Source organism: Calonectris borealis, chromosome 4, assembly GCF_964195595.1.
Source record: "Calonectris borealis chromosome 4, bCalBor7.hap1.2, whole genome shotgun sequence".
Taxonomy (NCBI): Eukaryota; Metazoa; Chordata; class Aves; order Procellariiformes; family Procellariidae; genus Calonectris; species Calonectris borealis.
Window position 1 is genome coordinate 52,299,859 of NC_134315.1, and position 23,144 is coordinate 52,323,002.

General features: G+C 37.3%; 1 protein-coding gene across 4 annotated transcripts in view; it reads left to right on the forward strand.

Moving 5' to 3' along the window:
• The window catches only part of CCSER1 (coiled-coil serine rich protein 1), a 669,891-nt gene that overhangs the window by 270,227 nt on the left and 376,520 nt on the right, over window positions 1-23,144 (forward strand). For 2 of the 4 annotated variants that reach the window (XM_075149575.1, XM_075149572.1), the window contains exon 6: window positions 10,200-10,277. The exons of the other annotated variants lie outside the window; for them this stretch is intronic. In XM_075149575.1, coding sequence (XP_075005676.1) covers window positions 10,200-10,277 — 78 coding nt within the window. The remainder of the gene's footprint in view (window positions 1-10,199; window positions 10,278-23,144) is intronic. 4 annotated transcript variants of the gene reach the window in all.

The following is a 23,144-nucleotide window of genomic DNA, read 5'->3' on the forward strand; positions in this document are numbered from 1 at the left end:
TGATGCGGTGACAGCCGCACGGCCTCCCTGCAGCAGCCAAGTGGTGTTAGCACCTGCCATCACCTCTGTGGTGCAGAGGAGTGAAAGATGCAATGACGATGCCAAGAAAAACTACTGTTTTTACCATAACTGAGCCTGCAGAGATTCTTGTAAGCAGTGGCAGCTGCTGAGAGCTAAAATTGTAGTGGCGGACGCAAGGGGAAGGGAGAAGACGCAGATAAAAGAACCTGAATGGAACCATGTAAAGAGATTGCCATCAGATAAGCCGGGGTGCCAGCTGCTTCATGGCATAACATGAATATGAATAAACTTCTAGCCTGTAGCATGAGCCTAGGAGTTCACTGACATGTCTCCTCATTTGCTTTGACTCTTGCTGATTTATTTTTGTAATAGTTCTACTAAAGCTATTTCAAGGAATACTGATTTATCACATGGTGATTGAGCCAGTACCTTAACCTTGCTTTGTAGAACTACCGAACTAGAAAATAAATAAATATATAAATACAGTAGTGGAGATGCATGTAACAGTACTTCCAAAGAAAACAGACAGTATTTATTTTTCTTTAAAAATTATTTTTCATTTGAAAAGCTCTTTATATTTTATTGTAGTTAAATGAATGTGAAAGGTGTGTTCAATTTTTCTCCCTGGTTTCCCTATTAATGTTGAAGGGTAGGAAGAAATTATACTCATTTGTATTCCTGGACATAATATAAATGTAAAATGAATATTTTATTGCTAATGGCTTTATAAAATGCTATTCAGATATCTCAGCAAGTTTAATATATAATTCCATTGCAAAACACAAAAATGAAAACAAAATGCTCAACTGAGGGCTCTAAAAATAACGATAATGCAATGCCTAAGTACTGGTTCGGGCAACTTTTAACTCCTCCATTCCTTTGCAAGTTGCATCAGTTTCTTAAGCAATGCAGTTTGGCCTCCCCAACCTGTACAGAGCTTGGGGCTGAGAAGCTGTGTCAAAATGAAGGTTCACTGTAGTGAAACCTGACACATTTTTCGGACATGCAGTATTTGACCAGCTTCACTGTGTGTCTTTTCGGTAGCAAACCAGTCGTATGGCTGCTACATCACAGCAACTACGTAAAGAGATTCCTTCAGTCAATTTTGTGTGTATTGTTATATCTGAATATATCTATAAAATATATATTAATGTATATACACACTATATACTTCACATATATATATTTTAATATGCTATATATATCAGCCTATATATATGGGCTGAAGGGGATGGGCGTCAATCAAAGGAAGGGAGAAAGGTAGAGAAGGTGGGAAGACTTTCAGGTTCAGTTGGATGGCACAACAGGATTAGCGTTGGTGATGGGATGGGTGCGGGAGGGGGAAGTATGGTGAGTAGAAGATGCTGTGCAAGTACCCTAAGAGGTAAGAAAGAGCAGACAATCTTGACAGATCTTGATTTGAGCTAGTGGGAAGAGAAGTCAGTATTAGACTAGAGAAGGGAAGAAGAAAGGTAGAGCTAGAAAGACTATGGAGAGCTTCCTGCAGTTGGGGTAGTTTCTGTTGAACCCTCTGCCAGGGTGGGAGTTGAAGTTCCCGTTGTGCCTTACCCTTCTAAATCTTTCCCTTAAGAATGAAAGCTGCTATCTGAAGGTAGAAACTCAGCATACCACATATTTACAAAATCAAGGAATATTTGTTCTGCCTTGACCAACTCCACTTTGGAACCTGCTTGCTAAACCAAAAATCAGGCTTAGCATGCTTCAAAACTCTGTCTGTGGTAATCAGAATTTCTACATTTCAGGAGCTGAAATATTGCCTTATATTACACAAAGGGGTTCAACTTGCCAAAAACGTTAAAGAACGTTACTATTAAAACCACTATGAAGCAAATAACATGGCAAAACTTACTTACTAAATGTTTACCTTTTATTTCTTACAACGTCATGCAGAAGTGCTGCAGCCAGCAGCATATGAAAGCAGCAGAAATATGAAAGCATATTTCAAATTGTTAAATGTCACTTGCTTCTTTTCTTGCAGTGGGAAAAAAAATCTGTCTTCCCTGATTTAGCAGCAGACACATACAGATGTTTAAAATGTTTCCTTTAAGCTGTTATTGGGGAATTCAAGACAGTTTTGAGAATTAAGCCTCTGCATCTAAACAAGTTAAAATATCCTGTCAGAAGTGGTTCCATACTGAAATTGTAAAAACCCTTCTGAGAACTGATGAAGAAGTGAGAATAATTGCAGTCACAACATTTAGAAAGTGCAAAGTGGCTTGTTAAAACCTCAATGAAACGCATAGCAATTGAAGGCATCTGAGCCTTTTTGAGAAACACAGAAAAATAAAACATAGCCTCCCATTAAAACACCAGTGTGAAAATCTGGCAATGTCGTTCTTGATGCCTACAAAGTAAAATAAAGGTAGAAAACAACCGGATAATTGAGCAGCAAACTATTAATGAAAATCAGGCTGGCTTCATTATGTTCAGATTTAAAAAATAAGTTTTATTAATGTTATGAAACATTGTCCTCATTCAGAGGAAAACAATATGTGGCAGGGAAACTGTAGGCAGAAAACTGACCACAGTGTTGCAGGAGATCTCACCTATATCCTTATGGGCAAAGGGATGTACTGAACAGTAAAGCATGTGTAGTTTTTTGGACATGAGTTTAGTGTATGAGAAAATGTGTACCTTAAAGAAAAATATTAATTAATAGTAAGTGCAAATAGATTTTTGTCTTGAAAGAATCATGTCTTTCTCTTGTAGACTAAAAAAGATGTTACATAGGCTCTAAGGAGATCATAAACATCTTTCAAAGCTTCATGGGGAAGAGTTAATTGCATGAGCATGGGAACTGTTTTGCCAAAATTGGCACCTAAATCCATGGCTGGCTTCAACAGTGGCCATCTGTGGATACTTCAGAGGAATTTACAGAACAACCTGTTTTCAGGAGCATTTTTTCCCTAAACCGTCAAGACAGTTATTTCCACATATCCAGAAGCATATAAATGTATATCCTGCATATGTTTTTATCCTCTTTAATGTAATTGTAGGTGCATCTGTTGTTTGTATTAATATCTGATCCTTTTTGGCTCCAGCTTATATCTTGGTCCCAGTACGTTATGATACGTAATGATACAGAACATGCATGAATGTGTAAGGGAGGGAGAGGAGGCGATTCTGTTATCAGATTTGATCCTTCTCGGTTTAATTAATTGATTACTTCTTTTCTAAGTGTTTTATTTGGAAGGGCAAAATAACGATGGATCTGTATGCAGGGAAGATGTAGAAGCCTGAGAGAGCCCAGAGATACTGTACTGATAGAATGTTCTTTGAGTGGGTGCAGACATTTTCTTCCTGATTCAGCCTATGGCTGTAGTATGGAGTATCAGGGTAGTTACTCTTAGTACTGTGATGCAGGCTTTGGAGAAAGAAAATGTTTTTGTGACTGGAGTAAAAAAAAACATCACTGAACCTACTGTACGAGAAAACCGTCATATTCGCTACAAAACTGAATGCAGTTTGGGGAAGAAAAAAAAAAAAACTTTATATTTGAACCTGAAAGATCTCCTGCTAGGAAGGAAAAGCAATTGAAATAGGCAGCCTGCAGATTAAAATCCCAGGAGAGTACTTGGTTCTCTCAATTGACTGCTGAAAGAGCAGAAAAAGCTGATGTTATATGATATTATTAGGGAAGAATATACAATAACAAAATGTCAAGGCTGGATAGTATAGTCAATGAAGTATGAAAGAAACAATAGGAACTGAAGAGGGAGTAGAGTTTTGCTCAAGGAAATCAGTTCTCCACTGTGTTGTCAACAAAGCGTTTGCGTCTGTGAAAGCAACCCCCTGGTTTTCATTAGGATAAAAATATGACTGGAGTTGCATTTAATATAATGTGTCATAGTAGCAGTCCCAACTCACACAGTGACAGTCATTGATGATCCTGCGGTACTCTTCACAAAGAGATGTTAACCCCAAAGTCATTGTCAAGTTACTTCCGAAATTACATTCTGCTTGCAGATGGAAGTGAAGGGGGTTTTTAGAGATTAACTCAAGTAGAATTTGCTGTTTGGGAAAGTAAAAGTGGTTTTCTCCTACATATTAATGGACCCTTCATCTAACCTCTGTGTGCCAGGGAGTTATCTGACCGAGGAAACTTGTGTCTCTGTTTATTACGAGTCTTGTGAAGGAAAGCAGGGAATAAAGGCAAGCTGGAAGGATGAGCAATGAAAAATCAAGGTGAAAATAAAGAGCAGAAAGGAAGGGATATTTGCTATTAAATAAATCTATTAGTTATGTAGTGGTATATATGTAATTTTCTATTATGACCTTTATATGTTTATAAAAACAGACTTTTTTTCCCTCTGTACGTCCTCAATTGTAAACCAGCAATCTCCAATTCTTGAGCCTCTATTTGGAGGCTTAGTTCAGCTTTCTACTTTGTTTACAACTTTAAAAAAATGTTTATTAAGGTGTTCTACTTTGCCAGCTACCAGATGTTTTATAGGTTAGGTATTTTCATATTGTCATTTTTAGAAACTGAAAAGCAGATAATAATAGTAATTTGTGCCTGGTACTTTGGTATTCTTACACTTCTGCATTAAATATAAGGAGAGGGGAGATAGCTAGCTTAGGAAATTTAAATATTTGAGTAAATTAAATATATATTAAATATAAATTAAACAATGTGAAAATATAATCTGAGTCTAAACTATTTCAAACACTGTAGCCCTGCAACAAACCATGGACTAGTTATATACTCTTTATGTTGCTTGCTGGTTATGGGCTTTATAATTAATTTAGCCTAATTAAAAGGCTAAAAGAGCATCTTTCCAGATATTTTTCAAAGTAGAAACAAAGAGCAGTCAACAAAATATCCTTCATCCTGATCTCTCCTCGCTGAAAAAATTATTGTGCAAAATACTGCATTTAATGTGTTTGCTCAGAGTTCCTCAGAACTCAGTCTCTTCTAAAATAAACAGTACTAGACATACAAATGCTGTTAAATGACAGATCAGAGTCTTATCTTAAATGAGGTGAAATTTCCCACTGGCATTTCACAGCTCAGGTGATTAGCTTTGCTTAGATTGTAAAAGGAATCGAGGCTAATCTTTCCACCTGTATACTAAGTGCTGGTCGAGAATCAGTAGATAATTGGACCACTAAAAACTTACTTGGCTATCCACACCTCGTGTACCAGCATAAAAAGAGGTAGCAAGAAGCAGTAGCAGCTGTAATTTATGGTTCTCCCCTGCGATGGGAGCTACAGTAACTCAGGTCAGATGCAAGCCTCATGCAGCCTTCTAAGCTGCGGGAGCAGCAAGCTCTAGGCAATGTACCAGGCAAATACCTGAAAACAATAATCAAAGTCTCAGCTGATAATTGCACATATTAGTAATTAGTAAGAATAATTAACTATACCTACTAATAAAAGACACATGAAATAGGTTTCTAAATAACCACCTGGATAGTGTTCAAAGGTGTTAGAAAACAGGCCTAAACACATTTTAAGGAGACACTTCCATTCTTAGCGACTGAGACTGGAAACATTGGGGAAGATTAATCAAACATGGTGGGGGGTGGGAGGTGGAAGCTCATTTCATGTGTCTGCTATTTTTTCTTACCAAAACTAATTTTGATTTTGCTGGCCTCAATTGTTTACAGTCATTTTATTTGCAGGAAGTGTATGTGTTAGCAAAAACTCTTCATGACGTTAAATAATATAGAAACTACAGAAATCACAGCACTCTGAAAGTATGTAGGGGAGCATTGCACACTCTGCATGAACAACCAGAGTGCTTGGACTTGTGAGTTCCTGATTTCTATCTTTGTTTTTAACAGCCCTTCATGGCTTTGAGCAAATCACTTCCCCTTCTTTTTCACTATCATTGATAAAACGGGATAATAATATTTAAGCACAATATTTCATAAAGTTGTTATGCAGACCCATTAATAAATCAATTTGAAGGTCTTTGATTACCTTCAGTATATCAAAATGTCACTAGTGAGCTTGCTGACTGCACACACTTAATTTCCTAGTTCTACTGAACTTCTAGGTTATAAAATGATATTAAGTTGCATAACTTATGATACAACTAAAACTATCACCCTGAAAGTCAGTTCAACACTCATCCACTACTCCTTAGAAAAAGCTATAAAGTACACAGATTGTCTTTTCTTCAGTTATTATAAAGATTTAGTTGATCTCTAGCTCTAGCATCCACTGAAGGTTTTCTCTGTCAGTATTAACTTCTTAGATCAATAAATTGCGATACTGATCTCCAGAGAAGTCAATGTCTGCCAACTATCATTGCAGTGTTTACCCTTGTTGAAAAGCAGTTGTAGCAAATTAAATTGGCTTCTGTCAGTGGGTGATATACAGTGGATGGTCCATATTTTATGATACAATTAATGAAGATTGATACATAGGCCTCTTCCTAGAGAAGATCAGATTAAAGACAAGGGTTTGTAGCAAGAAAAATCCCAATTTGTGAGGTGAGGTGAATCTGTTTTCATTTAAAGAACAGTTGCTGAAAACTGGAAGATAACTTGTTTTCAAAGGAGCATGGTTTTAACAATGTGCATTTATATATACTTGATCTTCTGGAAAAACACTGACTACATTCTCTAATTTGCCATTAGACAATTTATGTCAGTATGCAGGTTTATGAAACATTCTGTTTTGAGGCAGGTATACACAAGTGGAAAAAACCAAAACAAAACCAAGCCTGTAACTACTTTAAAATAGCTCCAGAAAGAGCTGCTTTCCCTTTAATCTAGCTAAAATGGTGGAAATCTGTCCTCAAGCAGGATCCCGATGCTGGATCTCCAAACAGGACGTAGAAGTGGGAAAAGTTTGTTCTCTTAGACTTCTTTTCTTCCTTTCCCTTGTTATCAAGAAATTTCCTGATCATTAATCACATTTTTAACATTACTTTCTGAGGACACATGATTAGCATGGCCTGGCAGTGACTGCATGGTACCCGTTCAGTTACACAGTGAGGATGATGTATATTTAGGCTGACCAACTCTAGACATTAGAAGAAAACTTGGGCATTGATCATTGTAATCGTGCAACAATTATCAGCAAAATTCTAATAATGTCCATTTGCTGGCTTTTAACAGCCTGCTCCAAATTAAAAAATGGCCTAAAAGCACTGAAAGAAAAGCTCACAGGGTTGTTTTCTACATGGGCAAGACAGTATTTTCTAAACTGTTGTGCTGAGAAATATTTGAATTTCTTGGTATTCAGACATTTCAAAAGTGGAGTTTAGGTGATTAAAGCTTTGCAACATTCTGTGCCCTCCAGAACACTCAGAGGTTTCCAGCGACACAGGGAAAAGGCTCAGTCTACAAAACCCAGCTGTGGTATCACTGTGCATCAAAAATACATTTTAAAATGTTACAGTTGCACAGCAAAGTACTGCAAAATTAGGAGATGTCCTAATTTACCTAATTTTGCCTAATATGTATAATTATGGTACAAATGATGTTTAACATCTATTACAACTTATAAGATATGATTATAGCCTAATGTTGTAGCATCTTCTAGTTAATTTGTAACTAAAATCTATCAAATTTAAGCCAGACTCAAAGCAAGTGCGGCTTTTATGAGAACAGAATTGATCTAGGCAACATCAAATAAAAAGTCCTCATTGGGTGAATGCCTCACAGAGGTAGGTTTTTTTGTGTATGGGGAGCTTTAGACTGCAAAGTGTGATTATGACAAATACCCCGTGGATGGTAAATTTAGGTGGGAGGTGTGATGTTTTTTGAAATTGTTAGTATGTCCCTTCAGAAGGGCAAGCTGACAACGTCTCTCAAAGCAGTAATTAGTTTAGAAGGGGTTTTTTTTAATAGCTCAAGAAACAACCCTTTTGGTACTGTCTCACTCAATTCTCCACTATAATAAACTGTGTTAGCGCCACTGGATTTAATTAATTTACACTGGCAGAGAAGCTGCTCTGCATTCCTTCGAGAAGAAAATTATTGAAGTTGTTGGAGGGCCACTGAGGGTATGTATACGTAGACAGCTGTAGCCAGACATAAGCTCTTCTGCCAATGCTCCTATCTGGCCAGACACAAACCATTTGCAGTCCAGAAGCTACATACTCACGGTGCCCCTACTAATACAGCCCACCTCTCAGCAGCCTTTCTAGTTCAGGCACGGTGCCACATCAGCGTGGCACCCAGACCTGGGCTGGCTCGTGTTCAGTTGTCACAGAAGAGCGGATGTTTTTCTGAGGCCATCATGTGGATGTGCCCTGAAAAGTTTTGTCAAAGCAACTTTGGCATCCTCAGGGCTGTTCGACCTTTCTTAGATTCCAGCTATCACTGAAGAACTTGCAGGTCATGTAACTTTACAGGTACCAATCTGTTTTGCAGATTTTCAAGCTGTTTCAATGCTTGAAAGATTGGACTACCTTCCTGCGCACTTCTAACTGCAAATTAAGGCACTTGATTTGGTTTGGAAAGCAGCTACTTGATTTTTTTTTCCCTCTTAGTTTTTTTTTCTATTGCGTGTAAATTAAAAGACAAGTTGTCCTCAACTGAACTGTTGGCTTTTGAGACAGAATGTTCTCAAAGAGGAGTTCTCCAGTTTTGTCTGCACTTTGGGTTTAATCTAAAAGAGCTATGTTTCACTTCCTTTCAGTAAATGTTATCAGCCAGTTTCCTTGATTATCAAGTGCAGCAGTCCGTGTTAAAATTTGTAATGTTTCTGAATACCAGAGCGATGGATTCAACAAAGATACTGGCTTTCTGACATGTTATAATCTCCTTTATTCCTCAAAAACTTCTCTGTGTTCCATGGGTTATAAACTATCTGTCTCTCTCTTTCTCTTAGGAAACAATTACTATGGCCCTCTCCTTTTTCCTTTACTTGCATCCCTTTTATTTAGCAAGTAACTGTTGTCTTTTCTTTCAGGTATGGTGTAACTGATACGTATCTAATTAAACTCAGCAATTTTTCAGTAGGTGTTAACTTTGAAGTCTGTGCCCTCTATTTCAGATCTGACATAGGGATTTCGTACCCAAAATTTTGTCTCAGTTTTCATCCTGTTCCAGTTGGTTGAATTAAATTCGGTATCTCTGCATAAAAATCTTCTGATGAATGAACTGTTAGAACTTCATGGCTGAAGTGGTATTCTTCACTTGCAGAATTTGGGCTTATCGAAGGGGTCATAGTAGATTCATAGCAATGTGAAACCAGATATCTGATTAGTTAATTGCATAAGCTGAATTCATTAAATCATTCTGCATTGCAGTGCCACAGCGTGAAAAGGAAATGAACTTCTGGCCCATGCAAACTTGGTTTTTCATATTCTCCATTACATCTTTTCTGTTTTATTGGTGGTGGTGGTGGTGGATTTTTTCATTTTAGCACTTAAGGACTTATTCCCAAGAAGTGTTATATATTCTAGTTTTCTCCAGAACAATCTTGGTATTGTTTGTGCATTTTTTTAAATCCAGTTTTTGTTCTTCTATTGTTGTTATTGCCATTCCAAATTATTAAGAGTTTCCACACTTCTTTTCATATCTGTCACATCTGTAAAAATAATGACCATGCTAACCAACAGATTACTGAAATATCACCTAAAAAAGGGTTGGGTTTTAGATCAATCTTTCACGCATTTTGACTGGATAGGTCCATTGAAGTATACTGACTTATTTTCATTATTAACTTTTCTTTTCACTGTTTCTTTTCATATATTAGTGCTCGTTTGTAAGATATATTGACTCCTGTGAAAGTGATCCTTTTTTAAACTTTGATCCAAATACTTTCCTGAAATATATTGCATTCCTGTTGATTTTGCCTTTTAATTTTACTATTGGGCCATCCAAAAAAATAATAAAAATTAAAAAAAAAAAAGTATATTATAGTTTGTTCTGTATGAACAAATTTTTATGTTCTCAGTTATCTTCTTGTATTACTCTTTTGTAGTCAGAGTATGTTTGCGTATTTGTACATACATTTCAGTCTTTGAATGGGGAGTTCATTTAAAATAAAGAAAATACAAAGTACTTACCCATTAGTGAAACACTTACTTTTACTATTTAAAGGTAAATACAGTACAGATTGCAGTTGCTTTGTCAATCTAATTCTGTTGGATTTTCAGTGTTGTTTTTGAGCTGTTTTTTATTCCCGAAATGTAGAAAGATGTCCATAGAACTTGATTGGAAATGCGAACTCCTGTGTGCTTTTCTTTCAGAGTACGGACATGAGTCCAGCTAGTAGCACCACCTCACTCCCTGTTAGCCCTCTTCCTGAGGAGCCGTTATTTTTCAAGGTACAGTTAATTCATTTCATAATAAATATTGTATATGATTTTTAGCTAATCATGTTATCTAATGTACTATGAAGTGCTATTACTACTGCTTCCTTTTCTTTAAAATACTGTGATATCAGCAGATGTTCTTATGTATCACAATACCATGCAGTTTTCAAGAAGTACCTAGAATAAAACGTTATTGGTTTTGGGAAGATTATTCTTCCAGCAGACTAGAACTATAAACCGTTATTTATAAGATTGTATTTTTATCTATCTAATCTGCCGGTGATACATTTTGTTATGTGCATTCCTGTATAAGTGTGTATGTCATTTTTCATCAACAGATTTATCTTTATATTGCATTTCAAGTACATGTTTTAATGTACTTGAATGAAACAATGATTAGTTACTGCAAAGATACAGGAGACGTTAAAGATCTGTCAAAGAACAGTTTTGGCGTAAATCCAGTGTAAGCCACAGGCCTGTCATTATAGTTAATTTTAATAATAAATGATGAGATGATATCTGCAACTTCGTAAGATTTAAGCTGCGAGGAACAAGTGGCCCTTTGTCACTTTTTCACCTGACTGCATGGTGTCCAGCCCTGGGACACAGAATGACCTGAGACAGAACCCGACTCTTGGAAGAGGTCTCCCGAGGCCATCCAGGTATTCAGAGCGGTGCTGCGGCTGCAGGCGAAGCGGTCCCTTGCCAGTTGTTTGCTGAGACAAGGCAGAGGGAATTTGGGTTTTCGGCACCATTGTCTCAAACATGTGTCACACTACGGACAAAGTTACACTCACAGAAGCATCCCTTTTAAAATTTCCCCTTTCCCCAGTAAGTTTCCGCCTACTGTATGAAAACAATTAGTAGCTTGGCTTGTGTTTTCAGTCGCTTTGTGATGATGCTGAATTAAGGCTGAGGAGGTAGAATTAATGAAGTTTGATGATGTAAAGTTTGCGTCTCTCCTGCATATGCCTCCAGCGCAGGAAATACCAGCCTCCTTCAAACCTGGCCAACCCATAAAAAAATTTGTAGGTACAAGAAACTGAAAAAAAGGGGCAGGAAGCATTATTTAATCTTTCAGTTTCAGTCAGTTTTCCAAATGGGAAACATTTTCCTTTGGAATTCAAGTAAAATGGAGGCCAGACCAGGAAAAAGTCAAATATATCTCACAGGCAATGCCCTTAAGTAGAAATGAAAGTAATGTAAGTGTAACAATTTCTGTTATTTCTCCCTGACTCACTCCAAGAGAGAGAGCAATATTGTTCCAGTAGTAATGTGAATGACTGGTTTTACAAGCCATAACCCTCTCCAAATACTTTCAGTCTATAATATTGGCTTTTGATAATGGGATGATGCATTTCCCTTAGCAACATGATAATAACCTTTCCCACCTCCTTGCTGTAGAAATGAAGATTGAAAAAGAAATTCCATTCTGTGGTTCTGAAAACACAGGTGTAACGAAGCAGGGTGGTATAAACGCTGCGTTTCTTTGGGATAGTTGAAGATCTCTGAGCTAATGAGTTTTTATATTAGACTGTGAAATGAAACCAAGCCCCTGTTCTCAATTGTACCTGTTTTTATACCAAGAAAGAGAACTGTCCTTTCTTGGATATTGTCAATTCATCTTCAAATGAAAGTCTGCATTTCTGCATAAAGAAAGAATGCAAATGCTGTCATCATACTCTTATTCTATCCAACTTCACCAAAGCAGATGCCTGTCATTTTTTAATCCCACAGGATATGTGCTCTATAAATATGAAGGAGAACCTTGTTCAAAAACATTTTAAGATTTTGAATTTAATCTAAGGAATGTTGGAAGCAAGATTCCCATGGGAATGCTTGCATGTTGCATCTCAGCTCTGGTAACACTGAACTCAGCTACCATTGTCACAATATATTGTGCATGCTGTGACATGCAGCACTGCCAGAAAGATCCAAATCATGTGAGACCATACTCAGGAATATTTGGAGGAAAGTCTTTTCCAGTACAGCAAGAGATGTTCCACCTGGGTCCATTGTATACCATTATTTTAATGGAATCATTATGTTTTATTTACGGTAAGGCAGTACCTTTAAAGGGCTGTCAGGGGTACCTAGCAAAAGGAATAGAAAGCAATTGAGTAAGAAATAAGGGTAGCCAACTCCAGTGCTATTTAATCCTAAAAGCAACCCTGAGAAAATGAAAACATAAACGTATCATTAATGCCATTCAGCAACCGTCGCTCCATAACTGCTGTAAATAGTGAAATAGCAATGGAATTTGGTTTTGCTTGAGGAAAGAGCGACTTTGCACAATAGCCAGAAGTACAACCAATTTTTCGCGTGGCTTCGGGTTTCCTTCTCCCTGTGCAGTTAGTGACACACATGCGTTTGGAGCAGTCTTCCCTAGCCGTGCTCTTTAAAACCTTAGAAAAAAATCCTGTTCAGACATGTATGCAGACAGTGCATTTTTGAAAAGCTTTTCTAAACCAATTTTTGATAAAACACTCATAGGCATTTCTTTTTGGTGAGGGTTATTTTTAAGTCAAATTCCACCTTTCAATCCACTGCTGTTTTCTGTGGTTAAAGCTGTTTTAAAAAGCAAGATCTTTTCCTGTATTATGGGAAAAGTTTATTTCTTCTCTCACAAAAGAACATCTTCCTTGTTGGTGGTTTTGCACTCAAACCTTTCTGCAGGGAGGATCTTCCTTTGAACAGAAGTTTATCCTTCTGTCTCTGTATAATATTTCTTGAAGAATTAGAGCCTTATCTTGGGGAAAAAAGTTATGTCACAGTTGAAAAATTTCAGAGTTAAGAATTTGAAATACAAGAGAGCAGACTGGTATTTGTCATGCAACCTTAACTCAAGTCTTATTCTACATTATAATAGCAAAACTGTAGCTGGCTCAAATGTGAGTGACTTTTAATTATGACTACTTAAATCCATGCTCATAACCTGTAATTAAAAATAATCTTGCCTTTCATTTAGAAGATCAGTGAAGGAGGGGGTATTTCTGAAAGGTCAACTTACCAAGCGATGTCTCATCCATTTTTTAGAACCTGTTCCTTTCTCCTACTCATTATACTGTGCTTTATTATAATAGTATTTTATTATCTTTTAAATTATTCTAGAATATAGTGACAGGCCCTTTTAAAAAGGGATCTAAGACAGCCATTTAGTACATAAGATATCTAATATTACCTAATTGTGCTGGCATTTTGAAAACGACCATTTTAATGTATTGTTTCTTCTTGTTTCCAAAACGGACACATAGACATTATTAACCATTAGCAGATACACGTTAGGGTTCAGTCATCCTCTCTCATAGGCTGGAGCTCTTGTCCCTCTCATTCCATGCTCCACCCGAATTCCTACTTCCACTGAGCAGCACTTAAGGTCTGAAATCTCTGTGTTTTGTGTTTTTTGTTTGTTATGGAAATATTTTCGGTATTTCTACTGAAGTGAATAGAGTTAAAGAAGTATGACTCTCTCAACCCCACCTCTCCTAATCTGCCCCCCCCGATCTCCAGCTTATTTTAAACCAGCCTCTCATCATTCTTCAGTGGTTTAATCTGTTCCTCCCACTCTTCACTTTTATTTCCTGTATCAGTATTTGCTTTCTCTATGACTCCTTATGTCTTGCTGGTGTAGCACAGACTTTCAAAAGTCCTGTCATACAGTGGCTTTCTGCCTTTGATGAAAAGCCTTCAGTTTTGTAATTTCTGAGAAAAGACTTACACATCTGATTTGTTTCACAGGCTTTATCATCGTAGTATATGAGATCTGCAAAAGCACTGAATTTATTCTGAAGGTAGGGGTGAGAAGTAGGTATTATGGGTCCTGTTGCAAGAAGCATCTGTGCATCTATTCACTCTCTTTTCCTTTTTCTCAGTAGCTCTGTGCACTCTTTTCCTAAGGAACAGGGCTCTGCCAGCAAGTCTGTCTGAGTAGAACTATATCACCTCTTTCATCAGTAATATTTGCATCAGCTCATCCAGCAGGGTGTGGATGTGGCTGTGAAATTCTCCTCCTAAGTTTGACTGATATGAAATGGAGTGACAAGAATAACATCATCAAAACAGAGCTTAATGGAAGGAAAAAAAAAATATATATGCTTGTCCAGTTTTCCCCTGACCTAATAATTTCTTTCAGGTCTTAGTTTATCCTGGCCTGTAAACTGATTCTGGGAAACAAGTTGTCTCTCTTTCAGTGTGCTCTCTGTGTCTGCCATTGATTCTGATTTCTTGCACTTGTTGAAAATGCACTACGTTTATGGCCAAACTTGAACACATGTTTATGTATCTTGTATGTGTCCATTGAACAAGCTGTCTGATATGCCGTGGAACCAGAAATATCTACCTCTTCCTGCAGGTTTTGAAAGGAGGAGATACAGAAGACAATGGAGTTAACAGTATAACCTAAAAATACTGCTATACAATTTTAGGAATACTGTATGTGAGTTAATCATTCAGGTAATGTTGCTGCTTAGCTACTTCAGGTTATTAGACTTCCACAAAAGTATTTGATTTAGCTCTCTTAGGGGGAATTCAGTGAGCAAGAAGAAACAAATAGACTAAATAGGTAGTCACCTAAGGCAGAGTAAAGACCAGGACAAAAGACTGCCTCCAGGGGTGGGTCTCCATCCTTGTTTGGCTAATGGCACTAATTAACCAATGTAAGTGTGATGAAGTATTAAAAACCAGACTGTAGAGAAGCGTGAACATCAAGAACCCCTCAATGGATATTCTTTTCTGAATGACTGATTTATAGTTAAGGAAGAATTTATCAGCCAGACAAAAGTGGTCTTGAGTGTCTGTGGGTAACGTATACCTGCCAGACTTCATGTATGGAGAAGACAGACAAATATTTACACATTCTGAACACAAGATGGTATTTCCTGAGATTACCATTTTCTTCAGGGCTTGCAGCTCAAAGTTTGGTCTGAGAACAAAATACTTCAAGAGAGGTAATAGCTGAAGGCCCTAGCACCCAAAGTGTGGGATCATTCAAGAAAACTTCTGTGAGCTCAGAAGTACAGTTGTCCTGGTACAATGACATTTTACAATATTTAGCTTTTTTGTTGTTTGCCCCTTTTTTTTTATTTAATTTTTATTGCAGGGAGTGTAGGTACAACATACGTAATTTCCCAGTGTCGCTGATATAATTACTGAAAGAATCAGGAATGAGACTGGGAGCTATGCTTGTATTGCCTGATTTCTTTCTGCCTCTATGACTTGATCATAGCTGCCTTTCCTTCCCAAATGTTGTGAAAATGCATTCTCTTTTCTTTTAATACTTTTTCTTTAATTTATTGAATTTTTTTTCATAGAGTGAGGGTTAGTTCAATATTTCAAAATTGCAAGCCATTGGCTTAGGCAAAATTGATGCTTTTAATGCTATAAATTCAGTTATTTTCTCAGTGAGCCACATACAGAAAAAAAATTAATGTTGTCTTACTAAAATCTCCAAAAGCAACCAGAAACACAGATGGTGCTTCAACCAAAGGCATGCAGAAGGATCATCATTACTTTTTTTCAGTCAAAAGGGTTTCCAGCATAACTTAAAAATTAATATAATCAGTACCTCAAGGGTAAATATTAGGTTCATTCAGGTTCCTTTCCTCAGGTAGATGCACAATCACACAATGAATTCTGATACATTCCTACAGGGTAAGTTTTTCCTGCTGAGTACTCTATGTCTAAGATTAAAAGGTCATAAAACTTGTAGCATTACAGGTTGCTGAAAATCTTATCACTAAGGCTATGAAAAAAGATTTTCTTGAAGCTCCATGGGAGGATCCTAATATCCCCAGTAAGAGCACTTAAAGTTCTTCGTCCTAATCATCTCAATACAGATAGTAAATCCTCCTAATTTCCCTTGGCTAGGGAGCGATAGGAATAAGTAAATCTGGGGGAGGACATTGGCATTTGGAAAATGTGATGAATATTCTTTTAGTGAGCAGAATTATTCCAAGGGGTTCAGAGTTAAATTCTGTTTAAATCAATGGCACAGTGCCCATTGACTACAGTGACATGTGCCTTCAGTTCATGGATGGCATGGATTATGTCAGAGGCATTGATTACTTTAGAAGTGAAAATGTAAATCTGTACTGACCATTTTAAACCCATCAATTATTTTAGAGGTGAAAAATGTAAATCTGTATTGACCTTTCCAACCCAAGAGTATTTTTTGTGGTTGTATTGTTATAAATGAGATAAAATTGGAGTGTTTTCGTAAATTTCATTCAATATAATTAAAATGTAGGACTGTTTGCAATGCAAGAATTTATTTAATAATAATGATTTGGTTTTCAGTATGTGTTAGAACAATAGATGTTTTCTTCCTAGAATAAATTAAACAAACCGGGGACTTGAAAATGGGTCTCCTACATCTCAGATGAGTATTCTCACAGTAGCAGGCGGTCTCTCTCTTTCTCTTTCTGGCCAGTGATTGCATTTTCCATCTGGAATACCTCTGAAAGACACTTGCATGAAAACTTAACACGTTTTTGAAAAAAGTTTTGGCTTTGTCAAATAAAAGTTTTCAAATGGAAAACATCCGTTAAAAAGTTCCTTGACTCTTCTGTTAAAACACATATAAACAACTTTCCCAGTGTCTAAATAAGTAATGTTAATGACCCAGCCACATGTTTTCAAACATAATCCTTTACTGTAGGAAATACAGGGTTGGCATTCTGAAATTCTTGTCAAGTTGGACGTCTCAAGAGTATGACACTAAAAATAAATGACTGATTTTGATAATGCTCTCCTAGAGTTTAAAGAGACAGATATTTTGGTGAGCGATTTAAACAGCCATTAAGGAGAGTGGGATATATTCTGTTAATCACCTGAAATTAAAAGCAAGATTTAATTACTGAAACACAGACACCTTGTGCCACTTAAGAAACCCAGCTATATTCTGCCTTTCCTCCAGCTGCCTCTCTGGTAGAGCAGACAAGGTACTGAGAGGTGATAAATGCTGTTCTACTGTAGTTTGGTTTTTGTTGTATTCCTGGTTTGGTTGGTGTTGTGGTTTTGTGGTGGTGGTGGTGGTGGTGTTTGTGTTTGGTTTGTTTGTTATTTGTTTGTTTTTTTTCCCCTCTCCTTTGGTTTTGTCCCTTGGTCATGCTGGGTCTCTTGGTAAGTTATAATTTCTCTTGCAAGCCACATGTTTATGCTGGGCTGTTTAATTTTGCTGAGGAAACTGGCTTATGGGGAGACTTTGAGTGTGTGATACAACGGAACTAGATGACTTACAATGTTTGGTTGGGACTTTTCCAAATGCTGTTCCTCTTCCCACCAACCCTGTGTATGGTTGCATAACATTAAAGCTATTTTTGTGTATTTAAATATTAGAAGTATAACATGGTTATAGTATCATTGGGGTAAGTTTCTCATTTCTGAAAGGTGTGATGTACCCTGATTTTAAGCCTTAACATCTGCATTCCATTTACTTTCTGCCCTTTTCCTTGCTTCCGGTGCAGTTCAGTACGCTCATGATTGGTAATGAAATATTTGCGTGATTAAAGCGACCTTTTCAAGCTTCATTATTTTTTAAAGCATCATCAAGTTGTCTTTTGCCTGTTTTCCACAATTTTTTTAAAAATGGGACAAGTAAAAGAACTTTTTTATTTGTTTATTGAAGGGTTCTTAAATGTGGCTGAATGAACTGGCTCTTAATAGTGGTCCAGGAAAGTTATGTCTTATCGCATGTGTAGGATAAATCTTTATTCAATCTTCATTTATTGGGCATTAATGAGAGCCCTGAAAGGTACTGGGCAGGGAGACAATGGAAAGTGTCAGTCACTTATTCCTTTTCAAAATGTCGAAAAGCTGCAGCCTCTAAGCTGTAGGTATGTTGCATTGTTGTCATGGGGAATGCGTATGGGTAAATGCCATTCCTACTTCAAGTAGTTTACAGGTAACTGTGACACTTTCTCAAAAATACTGTAATTTTTTGATACTGTAATACACTTTTAAACACTTCTTAAAATAAACAGAGGACGATATGATGCACTTACAAATTGCTGTTAAAAAAAAAAAGGGGGGGGCAAGGGGAAGGCCCTTAAAAAGACTTAGTCATTTGATTCTGATGAGGTGAATAATGAACAAAATATTCAGCAAATTGTCTGACAGAAATTCAGAGGGAATACATGAAGCGAGGAAGAAATTCATTTTTTTCTCTTAGATTCGATATCTTCAAGGAAGGATGAATGCTGTAGATGAGAAGGAATAACACAGTTTTAATTTGGATAATGTTTTTGAAGTGTTTTAAACTTACACAGCTATGAGGGGAAGAGCTGTGCACTGTTGTGGGTAGCCTTGTGACAGATTTTAGCATTTTAAACAGGAGTTTCAAAAGATTAAATTAAGGCTAATGAGGGCACAGTGGAAAAAAGTTCTCTTTAGACACATGACAGATTGTGGACGCACCTGATTCCCAGACCTGTATCTGTAAAACTTGATGTTTGTTTGTTCTTATAAAAGGCAGCTTTCCTTTGTGATAAAATGATCATTTAACTTCACAGGATCTGGCTTTGTAGTTAATTCCTAACAGTTTTTGGTCTTGATATGAGCAGAGAACAATGAACACTTACATCCAAATAATTGTACATTTTGATGGGATTAAGATTAGCAAGGGCATCGTGGATCAGGATGTACGAACACTGAATGGATAGGTATCCTTAAGTACAGAACTGAGGATTTGGAAAGGGATAGGACAAATCCTTTGCCATTGGCGCTGAGTAGTTCAGTTCCTAAACAGCAGATAATAAAGTTCATCACTGTCAGCAGCACGGTTGCTCCTTGTTAGGAATTCGGAATGATGGGGACCTCCTGTCCCTCCCAGCCAGTTCTTTACTCTTGTAGTATTTACTCTCAGCAGTATTGTATAGTCCTAATCATAATTTGATTAACGTCACCTTAGAACAGGCTTTTCATCCCCTAGTGGTTCTGTTACTTTGGTGTCTGACTATCTCCGTGGCTTGAAATCACCATTACCATTTGCTGTAATTGTTACATTTCTGGATGCCTTCAGTAACCAAGAAAGGAATGAAAAAGCATAACTGATACTTCTTTTTTTTTTTCCCTCCACATGGCAGGATCCTTCCAAAACAGAGTGAAGTTTCATATTTATGTGAAAGGAAGAAGCACATAATGCTCCACATGACTGTACAGAGCAAATCTTTGTTTCTGGTGCTTCTAACAAGATGCGTAAATAGCCAGTTTATTTCAATAAATCAGTAAACAGAAGTAAGGTTCAGGAAAAAAATTGGTGTATATAACTGAACAAAGGGAATATTGGATCTGAGGAATAAAGAGTTGTTTTTAAGGCCAATCAAATATCAAGTTTTTACAAGCAACGTCAACAAATACTATTGCTGAAGTTTTTTGTTTACCTTTCACTTAAATAACTGGAGCCTCACCTCTTTCACAGGCTGCTATGTCTGCATCAAATTTAAAATGCCTAAGAAACATGCACTGACTAAAAACCTGCAGGGTATAATTATGTATCTTATAAAAATAGATGCAATAAAAACATGAAAAAGATAAATAGGAAGAAAACTGGTGACAGTGAATGTTTAAAATAAAACAGTTAATTTGGCATGCCAGTGTTAAAGGCGCGCACACACAGAAGCTAACAATTTTTTTGTACTACGAGAGAAAAATTTTAAAGATATTAAATATTGTTATCATGCTGGTATTGCAACTGTGAAACAGGATGAAGTTAGGATACTGTTTGAGAGGGGAACTAGGAATATAATGTTGACTTGTTAGTGTTTCTGCGTGATTGTTTGGATTGCTATAGGTCAGTTTTCTGTGTTTGATCAAATTTTCAATGTCTTTGGACATAAAATAAGTGTTCCTGTATTTGCAAGCTCAATAGGCCAGCATCTTTCTGCAAGCAGTTCTGGATGTGCATTCGCTGCGCTGTCCATGGTGTGCTCTGCTCACTGAGCAGCACTGAGAGGAGGCCTTTTGTGGAAAGGGAAGGAGTTTGTTGAACCTGACCACTTCAATTCCAGTTGTCATACTGGTACAGAATTAAATCTGGATGAGAAATGATTTTCCTGTCCCATGGAAATGTCAAATATTTCAGGCATTCTCCTGCTCTGCACGGGCACGAAAGCAGATCATAAGCCATCTCCTTTGTCCACCTGTAGTTATAAGCAGCAAAGCCTTTAGCTGTGATAGTAAGGTATTTGTCATAATTAGAAATTACCAGAATGGTACCTGTGGCTTCTTTTGCTTTATGCTCTGCTATATTCTTGAGGACACTCCTTCAACTGCAAGTTTGTATATTTAATGTTTATTGCCATGCTTGTAAACATTTAGAAAGAATAACATGTACAGGCCTTTGAGTTATTAATCCTTTAAGCCTTTTGCTTCAGTCTCCTCTTTTGAGTATCTTTATCCTCTCTCCCTCTACAACCAGAGAATTGTTGGTTCCAGTACTCTCATCTGATTTCCATAATGATTCTCAGTGATGCGTGAGGATGAATGCAAATTTGTTAGCAAAATGATAATTCCTTCTCATGACAAGAAAAAAATATGCAGAATTATCTGTCGATAAATTAAAACAACATTATTATTGGGTTTGATCTATTTTTATAAAGCAGTATGCACCTCTTAGACAGAAAGAGGTCCTTAAAGTAAATGAAATTAATTGGGAAAAAATTACCAAATGTTATGAAGCTGTCATTTTTTTATGTATCAGTACTGCAATCATAAAAATGCTACTCACATATCATCTACATATCTTCAGCATGCAAATTTGAGGGGACTGATCATCATAAATTAATTCTGAGGTGCCAAGGCTCTTGCAAACACTAATCCTCATAACACTCCTATAGGATGAAGAGGTGTTGTTATCTTCCTTTCACAGAAAGAGGCTTGAGGGATTTCCACTGTATTGGTGATACTGCATGCTCTCCTGGTCTCAGACTGGGGAACTGATTCTGCTTTTCCTGGTTTCAATTTCCAGCTGTTAGTTATTCCTCACTGACCTGTGTCTTACTCAAAGGGCTAATCTTCCCCTCAAAACAAGAATTCTGCAACTTCTTTGCTACCCAAACAGGGGAGCCAAGCCTACTCTGCAAACGGATCTCCCCATTCACAATCATATGTAGGAAACGATAATTTCTCTTTAAATAAAGAAGTGGTATCTGAGGAATATTTATTATATTTTAAGATAACTTTCTATTCAATATAGCATCAAATGGGGAAGTAATTGGTACTATGTGACGCATCAGTTCTCTGTATAATGCTAAAAATTCTTTGCTTATAGGAATGGAAGGATAACTTGAAAAAACTATTTTTCAAGTTTGCTTCATATTATTTGATGGGAAATGTAGAGTGTTAAATATTCCTTTGCAGAGTTCTTTATTATTTTTTAACTACAGAGTCCTTCCCATGTCATATGGAAGTGAGTTTCTTTTTTTTTTTTTTTTTTCTGTGGTATGTTGTTTCCTCTCTGGGAGTCTGTACACCAAGGGCTTTAAGTGTGGAAATATAAATGGCAGGCTAAAAAAAATTTAGTCGCTTATCTGCCCCAAGGAGATGAGGTATAAGTGTCCATTCCTATTCAATCCCTTCTCTAATATTTTCATAAACTTTTATGTGGTTTGTGGAAATCATAATTGCTCACCTGTTCGTAGGAATATCTTGCACACCTCCACAAATCATTCAAAGCAACAGTGCAGGCAAGCTTTGTGGTGCAGTTACCTTAAAAGAGTATTCCCAGAAGGGTCCAAAAAGGCAAAACTAACTGAATCTAAGCAAGTGCACGCCTCACCAGGAACAGATTAAGTTAAATTGGTTTATGATTATGATTTAAAGTGCATCAAATGTTCTTCTGTGATGTATCTAAGAGGTTGCTATTTGACTGTCCAATTGCAGCAGCTTCATCCCTTCAGGCTGTATTGGCAGGCTGAAAAATATAACTAAACATGATGTTGTCCCGATCCAATGTCAGGAGAAGTTTTGATATGATCCCAAGAGTGAGATTAAGACACAAACGAGGTCAAATGCCACATATCCTAAACAACTTTTTATTATCAAAAGTAAAAATTAGTAGCGATAGGATAGATCAGAACAAGGATAGAAATCAAGCAGGCATTCGGGATGGAGTTGCAAGAATAGTCACCACCATGGATCCGCGGTGTCCTGGGGCTCCAAGGTGTTTCGGCGGTGGGCGACGACACCTGGGTCATCTTGGCAGTCCCTTTTATTCCTGTTCAAGGGCTGTAGTTTCCATGGCAATGGCAGGTTGCTACATTCCTGTGCTCAACGAGTCTTGCACACAGCACAGTCGCTGCAAACCGGAGGTCTCCATGGCCTTGCAAGCTTCTCTTACCGTATTCAGAGCAATCTTTGAGACAAGTGTTCTACAGTTCAGTCTTTCACACGTATTCAGAGGATACTTTGCTTAGATAAGCAATCTTTGAGACAAATGTTCTACAGTTCAGTCTCTCACAGATGTTGTGAACCGGAGTGCAGCTGATCACTTTGTCAGGTGCTTGTATCCCTCTGACTGTAGGTGGTTTGTCAGGAGAAAGGTAAGAAAGATATGACTGCAAACAAAGGTAGCATTTAAGGTCAGTGAGCCTAATGGCAGAAAAACAAGTAGTCAAGAAACAGTGATGTGACTTAAGTCAAACAAAAGATCAGAAGCAAACGAAGCGCCTGCTCTGTGTGTTTGAAGAGCTTGGTATGGTGATTCTGTACGCTCTTGCAGGCCAGAGGTTTGGGACTTGTTATTTCACACAGCAAGAGCCAAAGGGAGTCCAAGCCCTGCAGTTGCAGTGTTTCTGGGCAGTCGGTTGTGCCGAAGGTGTCCAATTCAAGATGGGTGAATGGATGGATGGATGTCAGATAATGTCAGATGGACCATGCCACTTC